This window comes from Phocoena sinus, chromosome 14 (genome assembly GCF_008692025.1).
Source record: "Phocoena sinus isolate mPhoSin1 chromosome 14, mPhoSin1.pri, whole genome shotgun sequence".
Taxonomy (NCBI): Eukaryota; Metazoa; Chordata; class Mammalia; order Artiodactyla; family Phocoenidae; genus Phocoena; species Phocoena sinus.
Genome location: NC_045776.1, coordinates 79,801,707 through 79,820,055, shown reverse-complemented (window position 1 = coordinate 79,820,055; position 18,349 = coordinate 79,801,707). Strand labels below are relative to the sequence as shown.

Below are 18,349 nucleotides of genomic sequence, written 5' to 3'. Positions count from 1 at the left end.
AGTGGATGGGACTCCACGCTCCCAATGCAGGGGGCCTGGGTTCAATCCCTGGTCAGGGAACTAGATCCCACATGCATGCTGCAACTAAGAGTTTGTATGCCACAACTAAGAAGCTGCATGCCACAACTAAGGAGCCCTGGAGCCTTAACTAGGGAGCCCGCCTGCCGCAGCTAGGACCCGGTACAACCAAAAAAAAAAAAAGAAAGAGAGTTTGTTACTCTCAGTTCCCAAGAGGAGGGGCTGGGAGGTCGCCATGCCACACATGGCCTCAAGAGGGAACCCTGAGGTTGGTCACAAGCAGAGAGAGTGAGGGCAAAGCATGTGTAGAGTCCTTACTGTGATTTCTGAGAGAAGGAACGGGGGAGGCAGGGTAAGCAGCTGAGCAGGTCTAAGATTGGATAGTTTGAATAGTTTCGGTGGGCTCTGGGCTATAGGGCTGGTCCCCAGTTGTCTGTTACCTGGCCCTGGGATTTCTGAGAGAAGGAACGGGGGAGGCAGGGTAAGCAGCTGAGCAGGTCTAAGATTGGATAGTTTGAATAGTTTCGGTGGGCTCTGGGCTATAGGGCTGGTCCCCAGTTGTCTGTTACCTGGCCCTGGGATGGTCAGGGCCGAGGAATTTTGCCTCCTGGAGTGGAAAAGCCAGAGAAAGGGGGTAGTTCAGAGTATGGGCTTTGGAGCTGTTGGTTCGCATATTCTAGGCAAGTCATCTACTATCCCTAGGTATTAGTTAACCTTGGGAGGGGAAGTCTCTCCCCGGTCACTGGCCCCAAGACATCAAAGCATCATATAATATAGAAAATAAAAAACATGATTAACACATATACAGAACATAAAATTTACAATTTATAAGTGGCATTAAATACATTCGCACTGTTTTACGACCATCACAACCATCCATCTCCAAAACTCTTCATCTGGCAAAACTGAAACTCTATGCCTATTAAGTGATAACTCCCTGTTCCCTCTTCCCTGAAGACCCTGGCAACTACTATTCTACTGTCTGTCTCTATGAATCTGACTACTCTAGGGTCCTCATATGAGTGGAATCACAGTATTTGTCCTTTTGTGACTGGCTTATTTCACTTAAACATAATGTCTTCAAGGTTCATCCATGTTGCAGCACGTGCCAGAATTTGCTTCCTTTTTAAGGCTGAATAATATTCCATTAGGTGTATACTCTGTTTTGATTAGCCATTTATCTGTTGATGGACACTTGGGTTGCTTCCACCTTCTGGCTATTGTAAATAATGCTACTGTGAACATCGGTGTACAAACATCTCTTTGGGATGCTGATTTCAATTCTTTTCGGTATATACCCAGAAGTGGAATTGCTGGATCATGTGGTAATTCCACTTTTAACTTTTTGAGGAACTGCCATACTGTTTTCATAACGGCTGCACCAGTTTATGCTCCTACCACAGTGCACAATGGCTCTAATTTCTCCACATCCTCATATATATTCTTCAGAAGTTTTATCATTTTAGGTTTTACATCTAGATCTAATCCATTTTCAGTCAATTTATATGTGTGGTACGGGGTATGGGTTGAGGTTCATTTTTTGGCACATGGGTGCCTAATTGTTCTAACATTTTTGTTCTTCATCTTGGACTTTCACAAATAACACTGCTGTTGTATACCCATACAACTCAACCAATTCACATATCTAGTGTAGTTTTGTGAGCAAAATGGTGGGAATAATTCCTAACAATAGGATCACTGAACCTAAGAGTACATACCTTTAAAATTTTGCTAGAATTTGTCAAATTTACCTCTAAAAATGTTCTAGGAATTATGTTTGGGATGACTGTTTATCACACTCTTTTCAAAACTTAACATTATCACATTAAATTTTTTGGCAGCCTTAGTAAAAGCAGTATTTTATTGTTTTGCTACATATTTGTTGATTCATGAGTTAGGTGGACCAACTTTTCATTATTGGTCATTCTACTTATACTTCACCTAGGTAGAAAAGCATCTCATTTTTTAAAATAATAAAATATAAGAGCTAATATTTACTGAACAACTCCAGAGGCAGGTCCTGTGGATTATCTCACCCCTCTTGCTAAAGTATTTATTTCAGAGATGGGCTTGTAAGCCAGACCTATGAACCTGGATTCAGACATGGTCCAATGACATGTTACAGTGAGAAGGAATAGCGGGGCTTTTGTCTGATGGTTTGGGGTAGAGAGGCCTTCCTTCTCTCAGGACATTGATGAGGAATTTTTTAGCTTGAGATGCTCCTCTCATGAGGGATGCCAGATGAGAACAATGAATTATACACAAAAGAGAACAGACCTGAGAGAATCAAAGAGAATCAGAGCCATAGTGCTGACTTTATGATCTGCTGGATCAAATCAACCTTGAAGTTTGTCCTCTGTCTGATTGGATTTTCTGTTGCTTACAACCAAAAGCATTCTAAATCATACACTCAGAGTAGCTCCTATTGTTAAACAATAGGAATGGGGAATTCCCTGGCGGTCCAGTGGTTAGGACTCCTCGCTTTCACTACTGAGGGTCTGGGTTCAATCCCTGGCTGGGGAACTAAGATGCTGAAAAGGAAAAAAAAAAAAAGATGGCAAAAAAAAAAAAAGAATATAACAATAGGAATGTAGTAGTTTTTTCTTCTGTGCATATCAATTATTGTACATAGAAAATAAATTTTAGACATAAAGGTGAGACCTCAGAGCTTCTTAAATATCTGATAAGATCCCAGAAAGAAAATATGTTGTAGTTACCGCAAATCTGTCCCCAAAGTTCAGCCCGCACAAATTTATGTCAAGCTTGCAACTAATTAGGGAAAATGGGCAACAGGCAATTAAGTCATTTCATTCTGTTATGTGTAAAAAGTAGTTCTGTTATTTTTTCTTAGTTATGAATTAAAAGATTAGAGTCATTTTATGATTTATGGGAGTTAATATAGTGATTAAGAACATGGATATTAGAATCAAACTGCCTGGGCTCAAATCCTAACACTTTGCAGTTGTGTGACCTTGAACAAGTTACTTAACTTCTCTGTGCCTCAGTTTCCTCAAAGACAAAGATGAATAGTAGTACTTATGTTTAGGGTTGTTAATGGCAATTGAGTGAAAGTACACTTTAAGGGCTTAGCACAATACTTGACAGATAGCGAGCCATAATATTATTATAGTTACCCACTTTTTTCTTTTAATGGTTAAACAACTTCTTTGGGGGCAAAAGAGCTATTTTTAGAATTGCAGAACAGAGACTGAAGAACAAACCTGATTTAGCCAGACTCTGTCTTCCTCCGTCACGGAGGTTTTACTACCTTCTCTGCTTTTTGTGTTTCCAAGGAACAGAGATGTTACACTGCTTTTGAGAACTTTGAGGCCAGAACTAAGTCCTAGAGTGAGTTATCCTGAAAATCACCATGGAAATCAGACAATAAATCTGTTTCAAAAGCAGCAGACTGTACTTTTGTGCTTTGAACTAGTGACTAGTGGCAAGTATGGTCATGTTGGAACCTAAGACTCTGGAGCTAGACTACACAGGTTCAAATCCTACTTCTACTTATGGGTCCTTGGGCAAGTTACTTAACCTTCCCATGCCTCGGTTTCCCTGTTGGTCAAAAGTGGAAAATAAATAGCAGCTTCTGGACTTCCCTGGTGGAGCAGTGGTTAAGAATCCGCCTGCCAATGCAGGGGATACAGGTTCGAGCCCTGGTCCGGGAAGATCCCACATGCTGCAGAGCAGCTAAGCCCGTGTGCCACAACTACTGAGCCTGTACTCTAGAGCCTGCGAGCCATAACTACTGAAGCCCGCGTGCCTAGAGCCCGTGCTCCGCAACAAGAGAAGTCACCGCAATGAGAAGCCTGCGCACCGCAACGAAGAGTAGCCCCGGCTCGCCTCAACTAGAGAAAGCCTGCATGCAGCAACGAAGACCCGACGCAGCCAAAAATATAAATAAATAATTTTTAAAAAAACAGTAGCTTCCTCAGTTGGTTCTTGTGACAATTACACGGTACAAAGCGCTTAGAGTAGCGTCTGACATAATGTAAGCCCTTAAAAAGCATCAGCTCCATTTCCATTTTGTTGAAAGCTGGTTCTTCTGTTGCTTCTTTTCTCTGTCAAAGCTGTGCAATTTCCCTCCAGCTTGTTTCTGGAGCCCATTACACAGACACAGAGGGTTATAAAAGGCAACAGAAACATGCCATTCATCAAAGGGCAACACCCTGACTTGGCAACAGAAACATGCCATTCATTAAAGGGCAACACCCTGACTTGCCTTTCTCCACTTCTTCCACGAGGGGGCAGCCCAGCCTCGGAGGCCTCACAAGCCACCCATACAAGGAGTTGGTTCAAATTCCTGTCCCCAAACATTCTCAATTATTCCTTGATCACTCAACATGATGGTTTAGAAAACAGAAGTTATGAAAATCCACGTACGCCCAAAAGTTATTTCACGAAGCTATGGACCCAAGTGAAGCCCGGCTTGTGTGGGCGGCCTCCAGAGGATAGAAAAATCAATCGAAGGGATTCTCCCTGAGAGCCTGCAGAAAGGAATGCAACCTTGCCGGCATGTTGATTTTGGCCCAGTGAGACCTGTTTCAGATTTTTGGCCTCCAAAACAGGAAGATAATAAATGTGGACTGTTTTCAAGTCACCATGTCTGTAGTCTTTGTCACAGCATCGATCAGAAACAAATACACAGGGAGACCTACAAGAAAACTATTGTAATTGTTTAGATTTCTTGAGATGGCTCAAGAAATATTTACCTTACCTACTAAATGTTGGGATCTGTATTAGGTCCTCTTTCACCCTGGCCGTCAGGCCATTTGTCACCTTTACAGAGGCAGGACTTGGCCTTTCACGAATTCCTGTCAATGTACTCACTCCAAAGCACAAGCAGTCCCCATACATGGGATTCCATGTCACCCAGTGGAATCAATGCTTGGTGGCAGTGCCAGGAGCAGACAGCTTGGGAAAACTAAATGGCAGGGCACCTCGGTGAACCAGTCTATGACTGTGAACTGGGCAAACGCGCACTTGAACTGGAAGAGGGACAAAAGTTTTGACTGGACTATCGCAGATTTGACCTGGCCGCTCATCTGAGGTTTGGAACAGACAGGTACACAAGATGAAACTCGGATGCCTGACACAGTAAAACACACAAAGGCAACTTTGTGCTTCCCTCTCCTGACCCCTGATAAATAAATCTCTGTTGGAACAAATAATCAATCAATCTATTGGAAAGGGGATTCGTTCTTTCTGTGGCTTCTCTAGGGATGATGGGTGATGCCTGGGTATCAGGCATCTTTGTATTTGTCAAATCGGAATTCAAAGTATCTTGGTCCAGGGGCCTATTTTTTTTTATATAAATTTATTCATTTATGTATTTTTGGCTGTGTTGGGTCTTCACTTCTGTGCAAGGGCTTTCTCCAGTTGCGGCGAGCGGGGGCCACTCTTCATCGCGGTGTGTGGGCCTCTCACTGTCGCAGCCTCTCGTCGTGGAGCACAGGCTCCAGGCGCGCAGGCTCAGTAGTTGTGGCTCACAGGCCCAGCTGCTCCGCGGCATGTGGGATCCTCCCAGACCAGGACTCGAACCCGTGTCCCCTGCACTAGCAGGCAGACTCTCAACCACTGCGCCACCAGGGAAGCCCCCAGGAGCCTATTTTTATAGGGTAATTCCCCAGGCTCAAATATTCAACATCCATGAGTATTTTTTTAAGGATTGGTAGTAACCAATGAATGTGGACACTTAGAATACTTTTCCTTTTTTTTTTTTTTTAATCAGCAGTCCAAGACAGTTTCTTATATTTAGAAGCCTGGATCTAGGGTTACGTATCAAGATACACGCATAATGCTGTTCTGCTGAATGCAGCTGTCTCGTATGGGCCAAAGATAATTTGCTGATCCAGGAGCTGAGACCAGCGATTTTATGTCTGCATCTGCTTCTGCCCGTAACTTGTGGGCAAAGACAGAGCCACTTCAAAGGCTGTAGCCCTATCAGCCTTAGCAATGCAGAGAGCAGTGGGACAGGGACATTCCCTCCCTGAAGCTTTGCTCCTTGGATACAGCCAGTGCCCCCTCCTGCAAAGGGACTGCATGACACTGTTCCTTGCCTGTCTTAGCACTCTCACATTTCCTTCTAATTGTTTCTATATGTGCTTGTTCCCCACTAGCCTGATAACTCTTCCCAAGGGTCTCTTGTCATCCTATCGGAACCTCCAAAGCTTAGCCCAGTTTCTATGGCTGAACAGGTGCTCTGTCAATACTGGTCGGATGAAGAAATGGAGGAGAGGAACAGCAGAGTGGGTCAATTGTTTGAAAAGCTAGTAGATGACTTTTACCCTGCTTGTGACAGGCACTGTAAGAGGTAGCCCGCTTAATGCAGACTGGTTGTGTTTTGTTTTGTTTTGTTCTCCCCTGCTCAGCATCTGTCTCTCCTTCTGGTAAAAGCATTTTAGTTTTCCTTTGGGAAACCACCCTTCCCACACTCTCAACCCATAAAGTTTGGGTGGAGCTGACTTCACCCTCAGTTTTACTGGCTGAATCGTGACCCCGTTCTGCCCAAAGAGGGCACCACACATCCCTGGACACAGCTTCACTTTGTGTTGGAAAGGGTGGCCACAACTGTTTGTTAATGGCTGGTATCCATTCTGATGGCTTGGTTCCTGCTCCTAATCAACTGTGCATTATTTCAAATTGAAACTTTTTTTTTTCCCCCTTGTAGCTATTAGGGAAGAGTTACTTTATTTCCACAGGCATTGCTTAGCTGGTAGGAAGAAATCTGAAGATGCCGGCAGCCACCGTGCCACTGTGAAACCAAAATGTACTCAGGAAGTTGAAGCTGAGAAATAGATAAGGGAGACGTTCTTAATAATGCTGAACACCAAGATCCAGCCATACCTGAAGCTATCCCTGGAATTTTCAATTATATGATCAAGTACACTCTTCTTTTTTTTTTTTTTTTTTGGGTCATTGGCTGCTGAAAGAGTCCCCTGGTCTTGGCCAATCTGTTTCCTAACTGTGCTTTTTGGAGTGGAGCAGGGGCGATCTCAGCCTTGCAGGAGGTCCCAGAGAAGACGGTCATCTCACTTTGTCAGTATTAAAGCTCACTGCCAGGCCCCAAGGGCCCAGAAAAAAAATCAGACCCTCATCTTGATCCCAGAGATCTCAGTGGCTTTAGTGGGACCAACACTTTTAATGCCTCCCAGAAGGGCATTTCAGGCCATGAGTCAGATCTGAGTTGACACCTCTCTAGCCCCACCCTGGGCCTCTCTATAGGCTGAGGCTGGGATGAATGAGCCCGTTTCGATTATGGGAGTCTCTAGAAGGTTGGGAACCCCAAGAAAATACAAGGTATACACCGTGGTAAACAGGCTTTCTTAAAACCATTTTTATTCTGCCTCTCAGCAACACTTCATTTGATTTGGGTAAAAGATCAGGGACTCAAATACAAACAAACAAAAAACAAGGTGTGAGAAACAGAAATCAGGATCCCATATACTGGAATGATGCCAGGATCTCCGTGTGCTGAGAACTGGTGTCCCTGATTCATGTCCTCCTGGGACAAGTGCTGGCTCGTGATGGACATCTGGGAAAAATGACAGGTGGAATCTGGTGTCCCTCAGTGTTTATTTTTTGCGAGGGTCCAGGATATTGAACAAACGCCTGAGATTCACAATATCTAAGAACAATGCTTTGCAGAGCACTTAGAATTTCCCTCCAGGGGCAATCATATCTATCAGGGCGGTGAATTCTCATAGTAACACTCTGAGGTAAGGAGGCAGGCGTTCTTCTCTCCATTTTCCAGATGAAGAAATTTGAGGCACAGAGGCTAAGAAACTTGCCTGAAATCAGCTTGCATAGCTAGTTAGTGGCAGAAAAGGCTTTGGAACTCAGGTGTTTTGACTCAGCCTCTTGTTCATTCACTTAGAATACGCTGCCTTTCCTCTTGCTTAGGAAAGTTATTTTCACTATTTCTAATATTAGTGTTTGAAGTTATTTTTGACATATATACCTATCACCTGTTGTGTTAACCACTTAATATTTTCCTTGAGTCCACTTCCTTTTCTTAAGTAAATGTATTTGAACAGAAAACAATGTCCCTAAGGAGACAGCTATAAATGGAAGGTAATTAATAAAATACATAGAATGAAAACAAAACCCAGTAAGTTATTAAATTCTATCTAAACAAAAGACTTTGAACCTGAGGCCTGCTCTTTCTTTATTAAGAAGGAAAAAGAACCAAAGGATCAGAAAGCTGCTAAGGACCCGTGAGCACTACACAGAGACTTTCTCTGAGCTGTAATCGGACTGAAAAAGAAGAGAAAAGGGCAAATGTTCTTTATGATTCAGTGTCACTTAATGTCGTGGCTTTAAATGACTTGAAAATTATCTTTGTGTACCACCAGCGGTATGTCTTGCACGCGGGGTTAGCGTCTTCTGGAAGGCAGAATAATGGTGGCCTTGTTAAACCAGTATAGTCACACATAAAGGGTTTACATTTGACAGAAAATAAGTACAGTGGGTGGCATTTCCAGGTGGCATCGAGGAAAATCAGAGGTCTTGCCTGAGACTTGCTAAAGAGAGAAGGAGGGGAGAGAGAGCTTGAATAAAAGCACATCCCATAAACACAGCCAGTATATTCCCAAAACCGGGATGGGAAAGGTGGCCGTGTACCTAGAATTGACCACTAAGTACCTTCTCAGAGTCTGAGTGAAAACTGTGGCTGTGGTCAAGTTCACCCAGGGTGGATGCAAGGAAGGGGTGGGTGGGAGGGAGTTACGAAAAGTGAGATCAAGACAGAAGACCAGAAAGCTCCTTCATCGGAGTCTTCAAAGACGGGATGGTGAACTCTGGGGAACTGAGGGAGGAGCTACTGAAGATTGAAGCGAAGCTACAACATGTAAAAATAAAAGGAAACAATCCACAAATTCAGCTCTATTTGATGCCTTTAAACATGCTACAAATGTGTTCAACATCGCAAACACCAGCATCCATTGCTCTTCCCAGAACCTCCCTCTCCTTCCCGATCTGGACCCCTCTCCCCCGTTAAAAGTAATAAGATTTTCTGAGGCTTATCTCTGGAGAAGAGGAAAGGACACATGGACACAATGGCTTTTGATAAACTGAAACAGTGAGACTTGATTTTCTTTCTTAAAAAAAAAAACAACAAAACAATGACCCTGGCTGGCCTGGCTTTGCTGCCTGGTTTTCCTAAATTGTGGACATTTTTTTTTTTCTTTTCGTTTTTAGTTCATTTGCCAGGGAGAGTCCTGGAGGAAAAGATCTCACAGTCTGAAGTCAAGGATCCATTCCTCAGAAACTCCTTTGGGGTGTGTGTGGATGAGGTCCGTCCTCCATGCTGGCTGCTGGCTGCTCAGGCACTGTGTGTACAAGAGATAAAGTGAGGGGCGTAGGGGGGAGGGGGGAGGGAGGAGGGAGGGAGGAGGGAGGAGGGAAGAAGGGGAGAGAGTGAGGGATGGAGGGAGGGAGAGAGGGGGGAAGGGAAAATGGGGGAGAGGGAGGGAGGGAGGGAGAGAGGGAGGAGGGAGGGAGGGAGGGGGAGGGAGGGAGGGAGAGAGAGGGAGGGAGGGAGAGAGGGAGGGAAGAAGGGGAGGGAGGGAAGAAGGGGGTGAGAGAGGGAGGGAGGGAGAGAGGGAGAAAGGGAGAGAGGGAGGGAGGGAGAAAGGGAGGGAGGGAGAAAGGGAGAGAGGGAGGGAGGGAGGGAGGGAGAGAGGGAGGGAGGGAGGGAGAGAGGGAGGGAGGGAGGGAGGGAGAGAGGGAGGGAGGGAGAGAGGGAGAGAGGGAGAGGGAGAGAGGGAGAGAGGGAGAGAGGGAGAGAGGGAGAGAGGGAGAGAGGGAGAGAGGGAGGGAGGGAGAGAGGGAGAGAGGGAGAGAGGGAGAGAGGGAGAGAGGGAGGGATGGAGGGAGGGAGAGAGGGAGAGAGGGAGAGAGGGAGAGAGGGAGAGAGGGAGAGAGGGAGGGAGGGGGAGGGAGGGAGAGAGGGAGAGAGGGAGGTAAGAAGGGGAGGGAGGGAAGAAGGGGGTGAGAGAGGGAGGGAGGGAGAAAGGGAGGGAGGGAGAAAGGGAGAGAGGGAGGGAGGGAGGGAGAGAGGGAGGGAGGGAGAGAGGGAGGGAGGGAGGGAGAGAGGGAGGGAGGGAGGGAGGGAGAGAGGGAGGGAGGGAGGGAGGGAGGGAGGGAGGGAGAGAGGGAGAGAGGGAGGGAGGGAGGGAGGGAGGGAGGGAGGGAGGGAGAGAGGGAGGGAGGGAGGGAGGGAGGGAGGGAGAGAGGGAGAGAGGGAGAGAGGGAGAGAGGGAGGGAGGGAGGGAGGGAGAGAGGGAGAGAGGGAGAGGGAGAGAGGGAGAGAGGGAGAGAGGGAGAGAGGGAGAGAGGGAGAGAGGGAGAGAGGGAGGGAGGGAGGGAGGGAGGGAGAGAGGGAAGGAGGGAGGGAGGGAGAGAGGGAGAGAGGGAGAGAGGGAGGGAGGGGAGGGAGGGAGAGAGGGAGGGAGGGAGGGAGGGAGGGAGGGAGGGAGGGAGGGAGCAGAGCCTGGTCACCGAGGGCTTCCGTCTTTAAGAAGTACTCTAATTCAACCAGTGCTGGTGTGGACGAGCAGGTCTGCACGCTGTTGACTCTAAGCACTGGCTTCTTTTTGAGAAACATTTTATTTGGACACATGTTATGTTTTAGGTGTGGCACATGCAGAAAAACCCAAACAGAACAGATGTAGGCATACTCATGGTTCGTGAGTCTTTCTGAATCTTATTCTCCTCCTCAAGGGTTAGTAGCACTGTTAGCGCTTGGGATGCATCCTCCAGGCATTTCCCTCTACATTTAAATCCATAAATATTCACTTAGAAATTCGTTGTGTGTGTGCATGTGCGTGTGCATTTATTTATTTAAACTCATTCATTCATTTATTTATTCAATGAATATTTATATGCCAGGCACTGCTCTGGGTGCTGGTGTTAATAACAGTACCCAGCAGTTACTACCATGCGCCCGGCACTGTGCTTTATACAGTTTAGTCTTCACAGCCCTATGAGGTAGGTACTGTTTTATCTTCATTTTATAGATGAGACAACTGAGGCACAGATTGGTTAAAAGACGTGCCCAAAGGCACACTACTACTTAGACTTAAACCCTAATGGTCTAGCTTCACGGGAAGCACCCTTAAGTGTTATGCTCCATTGTTATGGGCAATGACAGAAATGAAATGAAAATGTTCCTGTAGTTTTCATTCCAATAGGAGGAAACAGACCATTTTATATATATATAAAATATATATTTTATATATTTATATAAAAATTATATGCATATATAACACTTGTCAGGGAGAAATAAATACTAGGAAGAAAAGTAAAGTTGGTTAAGGGGACACAGGGAAGAGACGTGGGGCTGTGGGTGCTATTTTAGAGAAGCTGGTCAGGGGTAGCCTCTCTGCTAAGTAACATATGAGCAAGCATCTCAAGGAGAGATGGGAACAAGCCATGTGAATATTGGGAGGAAGACAATTCTAGGTAGAGGGGCCAGCAAGTGCAAAGGCCCTGTGGCATACTTCTGTTGCTCAAAGAAGAGAGAGGAATTCAATGTAGCTGAAGTGGAGGAGTGAGGGGAAGAGTCCTGGGAGATGAGGATGGAGAAGCAGCCACCAGATCCTCTGGGGCCTTATAAAGCCACAGTAAGGAAGATACTTCCATGTTTAAACTGCAGTGTATTATTCCATCCTATGAATGAGCCACTGTGTATTTAACCATTTTCCTGCTGATGGACATTCAGGTTGTTTCAAGCTTTCCCCTATTTCGAACGGAGCTTCAATGAACATCATTGCCCATCCTTGATTCTCATCCCTAGGCTGAAGGTCAGAATCATCTGTAGGGCCCTAAAACCTACCAATGCCCTGCCCTTTCACTGGAGATTCTAACTTAACTGGTCCAGGGTGCGCCCTGGGCGTTGGTGATTTTAATGTGTAGGGAGGAGAACTACTGCTTTACATGCCTTTTTGTGACGCTGAAAAGCAGAGTTGCTGGGTGGGCGGGCACATAAATTTTAAAGTTTAATAGATACAACCAAATTGATCTCCCAAAAGACTGTCCCAATTTACTGTTCCACCGACAGTGTGGTATCCAATTCTTCACACTCTCACCCACCTTGACATTATCCAACTTTTAAATTGTTTCAATCTGGCAGACAGAAAAAAAAATTACATATATATATATATATATATATATATATATATATGAGTATTTTGTTGTTGCTTTAATTTGTGTTGCCCTGGTTACTGAAGAGGTTGAACATCTTTTTCTTTCCTTTATAAAAATGTCTTTCTCTTAAAAACATTTCTTTATTTTTTTGAACGTGTTTATTCTCATTTTTTCATCAATGTCCCACCAGCTTACAAACTTTTCAAAGCAAAAATCTGTCCATTGTTGATGACTTAGGTCTTACTTGTCTTTACTGCAACTCATCTGAACCAACAAAGAAAGCCCTTCTGATCTTCTAGAATGTTCCCCATTTTTCATCATGGAATCATAAAAATTCTCTGAAGACACATCCTGCACGAAACAATCACCAAGAAGCCTTACACCAGCCAATAATACAGGGAATAAGAGAGATTTGCTTTTATGTTTTTGCAAGACCAAGTCCTTGCTTCTTATCCCCCTTGAGATATAGGCTTAAGTATATATGTCAGTAAGTATATGCCTACTTCCCTTCTAATGCAAAGGGAGGATATTTTGAGGTCAGGAAAGGACCTTTCCAGTCTGTTTGTGAGACGGAAGCTTTGCCGTACAGAATGCGTTAACATCTACTAACTCTGCACCTGCTAATGGGAGATAGTCGTGGGATCCTTAAATTTAGAAGTCAAGTTCTTCCTTAATGGAACTCTGGAACATAAAGTCTCTTATCGCTAAGAACGACAAACAAACATTTTTAATACGTGGTGGGAGTGTGCCTAGCTGTTTATGTACCTACAAGAACACCCAGAGATGTAAGGTCAGTGGAATTGCAATGTATGTGCATTTACAGAAATCAACTATGCAGGTTCCTCAAAGAGAAAAAAGCAACCGTTTAAATGGAGCTTCTGGCCACCAGGTCGCTCGACACTTATGAGTATGAATGGCTACAGGGCTCCCACTGAGCTTGGAGCGTGGTTCCAGTGTTCAAACATACAACACAAACATCTCTGCTCAATCTGTCACAGGTGAGGCCTGTGCTTTGTGAAACATGACTACAACAACCTCACTTGCCTGAATCCTCAGACACCAGCAGAAAGTAAAACTCTGTAGACTTGCTGACGTAGGCTGGGCATGTGAAGAAGCGGGATCAAGAACTAGACGGCTGCAGTATTTAAACGTCTCACCTCCGTGATCCATTCCTCCACTTTCCCTAGTAACCTGCGGGCAGCGGACTTTATAACTGCAAGAGACTGCAAGTTTCTGATTCCATTTGGACCAGACCACTTCTCTTCTGACGGCTCAGCATTCTACCCCAAACTGTTGACTATTTTAGTTCAATGATTCCCAGTTCTAAAGGACCGCATGTCATGCAACTCTTTCTTTGCTCTAAGTACCATGTGGCTCACACAGACAACCTGTAAAATTAGGACGAATGATGGAAAAAGAGACCAGATTTGGGGTTACCAGAGGCAGGGGTTAGGGGGAGGGAGAGTTGGATGAAGGTGGTCAAAAGGTACAAACTTCTAGTTATAAGATAAATGAGTGCTAGGGATGTGATGTACGATGTGATAAATATGAGTGCTGCCGTACGTTACATATAAGAGTGGTTAAGACAGCAAATCCCGAGTTCTCATCACAAGGAAAAATATTTTTTTCTATTTCTTTAATTTTGTAGTTACATGAACTGATAGATGTTCACTAAACTTACTGTGGTCACCATTTCATGGTGTATGTAAGTTAAGTCATTACGCTGGACACCTTAAACTTACACAGCGCTGTATGTCAATGATATCTTGATAAGACTGGGAGGAAAAAAATTAGGATGAATGAGACTTTTTTATGAGTTTGGGTGAAGAGACTATCACGACCTGAGTCTATTCCGAGAAAACAAACTACCCGAGATTCCAGTCACTTGAGGGACAAGAGACTGGTTACAGTTTTCTTAATAAGGATAAGGAATACTTTTTTGAAAGGCAGAACTTCACCATTTTTAAAAGGCAATAGGTGACTTCAGACAGTTTTTTTTAATGAAACGCAGAAAACTGACATATTCAAACCTTTCGGGCTTATCTCTAGGGTAGTTCTTCTCTAAAGTCAGATTTTCCCAGCCCCTCCAAGGAAGTCCTTGCTGCCTTTTAGATTGCTACGAAAGAGCCTCTCTCTGCGGGTCCGCCTCCTAGGCTGTAAAATGACTCCCATCCTTGGCCTTGAGTTAGATATAACATGTTAGGATGACAAGTTTGCTGAGGTAAATGAAAACTGACCACTCTGTTAACGGCTGGCTACTGTTAGTGCCTCTGCCTTTTAGATTTGGGAGGGAGAAAGTTCAGTGCGTTCTGATCACCTGCACCAGAGCCCTAGGGCAGGAGAGGGGAGCTTGGAAATGCAGATTCTTGGTCCTCGCTTCTGGCTTTGTGAGTTGGAATCCTTTGAGGTAGGGCTCCGACGATGTCCACCTCTTTTAAAACTCCCCAGGTAACTCTTCTGCAGCCCAAAGCTTGGGAACCTCTGCCTTAGCAATTCCACATTGCCATTCAGTTCCTGAATTAAGCCAGGCTGGGAAATTTTATTTCAAAGGATTACTGAGAAATCGGCCTTGTTACTGGTCTTAACGGAAGATAGAATTGATTTCATTCACTGAGGCCTAGTTTCTTGCTGTCTCTTACACACACACACACACACACACACACACACACACACACACACACCCCAAAGCCTTTAAATTTGAGTGTCTCCATGGGATTCTAACTCTGGAAGACATTTTTGCTTTCTTTGATAACACGGAAGAAAAAGTATCTAAGAGGAAGCTGAGCATACAGATGCGGGGAAAATTCTATCCTCACTTTATAGAGAGGGGAATTGAGGCACAGAGAGTTTCATGACATGTCTGGGCGGTCTGGGTGGTAGAACTAGGATTTGAATCCTGTGGCGGGCCAGGCTCTAAAAGCTGTGAAACACTTCCCCTCAGGGAGAAGGGGTGGAGAGGGGACTTCCTCTCCTGTCCTTTACTACTACTAACAAAACCTCAATCACAAGCATACAAACATCAATGCTTTATCTCCAGATAGAAACATTTATATTAAGAATGGAGAAAGTCCCCATACATGAAGACTTCTGCGTCCCTAGTAAAACTTCTTGCATGGTGTCTAATAGGCAAACTGAACTCTGAAAGCCAAACTGTCCCCCGGAGACTGCAAAGTAGCTAATGTCCAGGCTGCAGGTGCGATTTTTGTTTTGGGCCCTCACCACGTGTTTAAACGATGTGAACTGGTTGTCAAAATCTAAAAATCCGGCTTCCCTGGTGGCGCAGTGGTTGAGAGTCCGCCTGCCGATGCAGGGGACACGGGTTCGTGCCCCGGTCCGGGAAGACCCCACATGTCGCGGAGCGGCTGGGCCCGTGAGCCATGGCCGGTGAGCCTGCGCGTCCGGAGCCTGTGCTCCGCAACGGGAGAGGCCACAACAGTGAGAGGCCCGCGTACCGCAAGAAAAAAAAAAAATCTAAAAATCAGGAGATTTTAAATGAAGACCGAGCTTTTCAATGTCTTCTGGAAAATGGGCCCATGAGATCTGCATTCCAAGCGGTGACAAGTAGCCGGAGCAGAGTGGTGGCTGCTCCCTATAAACTGTGCTCTCTCCTCGCGCCACCGCCCCCACTGCTACCTACTGTCCTGCGACCAAGCTGCTTCATGCGTGGACATTCCCTGCCTAACCCCTGCAGCCCTTTGATTTTGCTACCCTGGGCCCTAACTCATCACATTCTTGTGGTAGGTTGGAACCTCACCACACCAGCACCATATAAATAATTCTAGAGTTAGCCACAAGGTGAGCGCCGTCCACTGGCCTTTGTTATCGGATGTACTAGAAAGGACGTGCTAGCTTAGAGGCTGTGTGGTGTTTGGCTGAGGGCAGTTTCCAGAGCCAGATTATGCCGGGCTTAACACCCGCCTTTACAACTTATTAGCTGTGAGACAGCAGGCAAGTCACTTCACTTCTCTGAGCCTCAGTTTCTTCATCTGCAAAAATGGGGATAATACTACCTACTTCATGGGGTTGCTGTGAGGACTCGGTGAGGGTTAATTCATATAAGAGCTTAGAACAGTATCTGGCATATGGTAAGTTCTATGTCAGTGTCAGCTGCTATTATTATAACCACTTAGCTCAAACACCGATCTGGGCAGTATGTATTTTCACAAGTCCCCAGGAGTCAGGCCAGCACTTGGCCTCGTTCCCCTGGAACACCGTCCTTTGAGCTCGGCTCATATGTACAAAGCCTTGAACCCTATTTAGTAGCATTTTAAACTCTGACGTCCTCCCCCAGTCATGTTGATAACCGTAGTAATAATAGAATAAATGGTTTGTATTTTGTCTGTACTACTAAGGAACAGATGCCAACCTATACACATTCTCATTAGCCCTCACAACAGCTTTATTAAATGGGTACTACTATAATCCCAGTTGACAGAGGAAGAAACTGAAGCTGAGAAAGGTAAGCAGTTGGCTGATGGTCTCACCGTAAGTAAGTGGTAAAGGGGGTACTTGTGTCCAGGAAGTCTGGTCCCAAACCCGCACCATTAACTCCACAGCTCACAGCCCTGTGCTCACACACGTGTACAAGCACATTACGCTTTCCTTAAGAGGAAAGTTGGTGTGTTCACATCTATCTTTCAACTGTCTTTTCCTTCATAAGCCAACATCATCAATTTGCCATCTTGCAGGCAAGAAAGTTTGAGGTTCCTTTGATATTTTAGTGTCCTTTTCTCCTCTCTTTGGCCAAAGCCATCTATTTTTTTCCTTTATGACTCTTTGTATTTTGACATCTCCCCCCTCCATCCAACTGCCCGACTGCTCATGGATTTGGCTTGCCTGTTAGGAAGCTGGCCTACTGTGACATCCACTACACTCTTGGTTGCCAAGGTGGGGTTGGCTGACCTGGCGGGCTAAAGGGTGTGCCGCTCCTCTCTTATCCACCCAGTGGGCCCTTCCTGAAACCAAGTCAGAAAGACTGATCTTCTCAGCTTGAGGGAAATGGTGTAGGAGGAACAGTGCTGCTCTGACAGAAGAGTGAAAGGATTTCTGAGTTCTTATCTGTTTTGCTAGGAGTTACGCGGTGAGACAGAGATGAATCTGTACTTGCCATTTCCAGGTCTTGGTTGTCCATCACACTACCTTGCCCTCTGGCAAACCTCTGATGGAAAGTATCATTGATTCTAGCAGAGCGAGCCATCTCAGCTGGTTGGAGAAATCAGAATAAATTTGTCCAAATCCAGAGAGAAACATCAACAGCACCCATCTCTTTATGAGACGAGAGCTCACTGAAAATACCAAACATCTGTGGAGACCCTTCTGCTCTTAAACTAAGAACAGTTAGGCTAGTTGGATGCAATGTCATGTAGCAAATCATTTAGCAGATTAGATGCTAAGGCAGAGCAAGTAATAACCTAAATATTCCACTTACTGCCCTACAGTTCTCATTCTCTTACAGTTTGGTCGAACTATGTGACTGGTGTTAGCCAATCAATTATGAGCCTAAGTGACATGTGTCACTCCAGGGCTGAGGCAGTGAAAACTCACGTGGGATTCTCTGGTTTTTCCGTCCCCTGTCTTAACTTGAGAAGCCCTCATGCTCTAGATCAGAGGTTGGAGAACTATGGCCCATGGGCCAGCTCCCTGTTTTTATAAATAAAGTTTTATTGAACACAGCCACACCCATCCATTTACAGATTGGATATGGCTGCTTCTGTGCTAAAATGGCAGAGCTAAGTAGTTGCAACTGAGATGCTGACAGTGGCCTAAAATATTTACTATCTAGCCCTTTAAAGGAAAAGTTTGTTGACTCCTGTTTCAGATAGAGCAGCTATAAGATGGTGGAGTTTCAGATAGCCTGGACCCTGAGTGACTGTGTGGAAGAGAGACATTCCGCAAACCTACAAGGCCCATGGAACAGCAGTGAGGAAAAATCAAAACCCTTTTGTTTGGGATTGTTTGTTACTAAGCACAATCTAACCTATCCTAGTTGATTCCAGTGGACATTCAAGAAAAGGCATTTTAGGGGACTTCCCTGGTGGTCCAGTGGCTAAGACTCCATGTTCCCAATGCAGGGGGCCTGGGTTCCATCCCTGGTCAGGGAACTAGATCACACATCCTGCATCTAAGAGATCACATGCCACAACTAAAGATCCCGCATGCCGCAACTAAAAGATCCCACATG

The 18,349-nt window shown here is 45.2% G+C and overlaps 1 protein-coding gene across 1 annotated transcript in view; it reads right to left on the bottom strand.

Annotated features, from left to right (window-relative positions):
- Positions 1 to 9,214: 9,214 nt before the first annotated feature.
- Positions 9,215 to 18,349, bottom strand: part of TMEM233 (transmembrane protein 233) — a 39,858-nt gene continuing 30,723 nt past the window's right edge. The window contains exon 3 of the mRNA XM_032654006.1: positions 9,215 to 9,350. Within this exon, the coding sequence (XP_032509897.1) occupies positions 9,344 to 9,350 (7 nt within the window). The 3' untranslated portion in view covers positions 9,215 to 9,343. The remainder of the gene's footprint in view (positions 9,351 to 18,349) is intronic.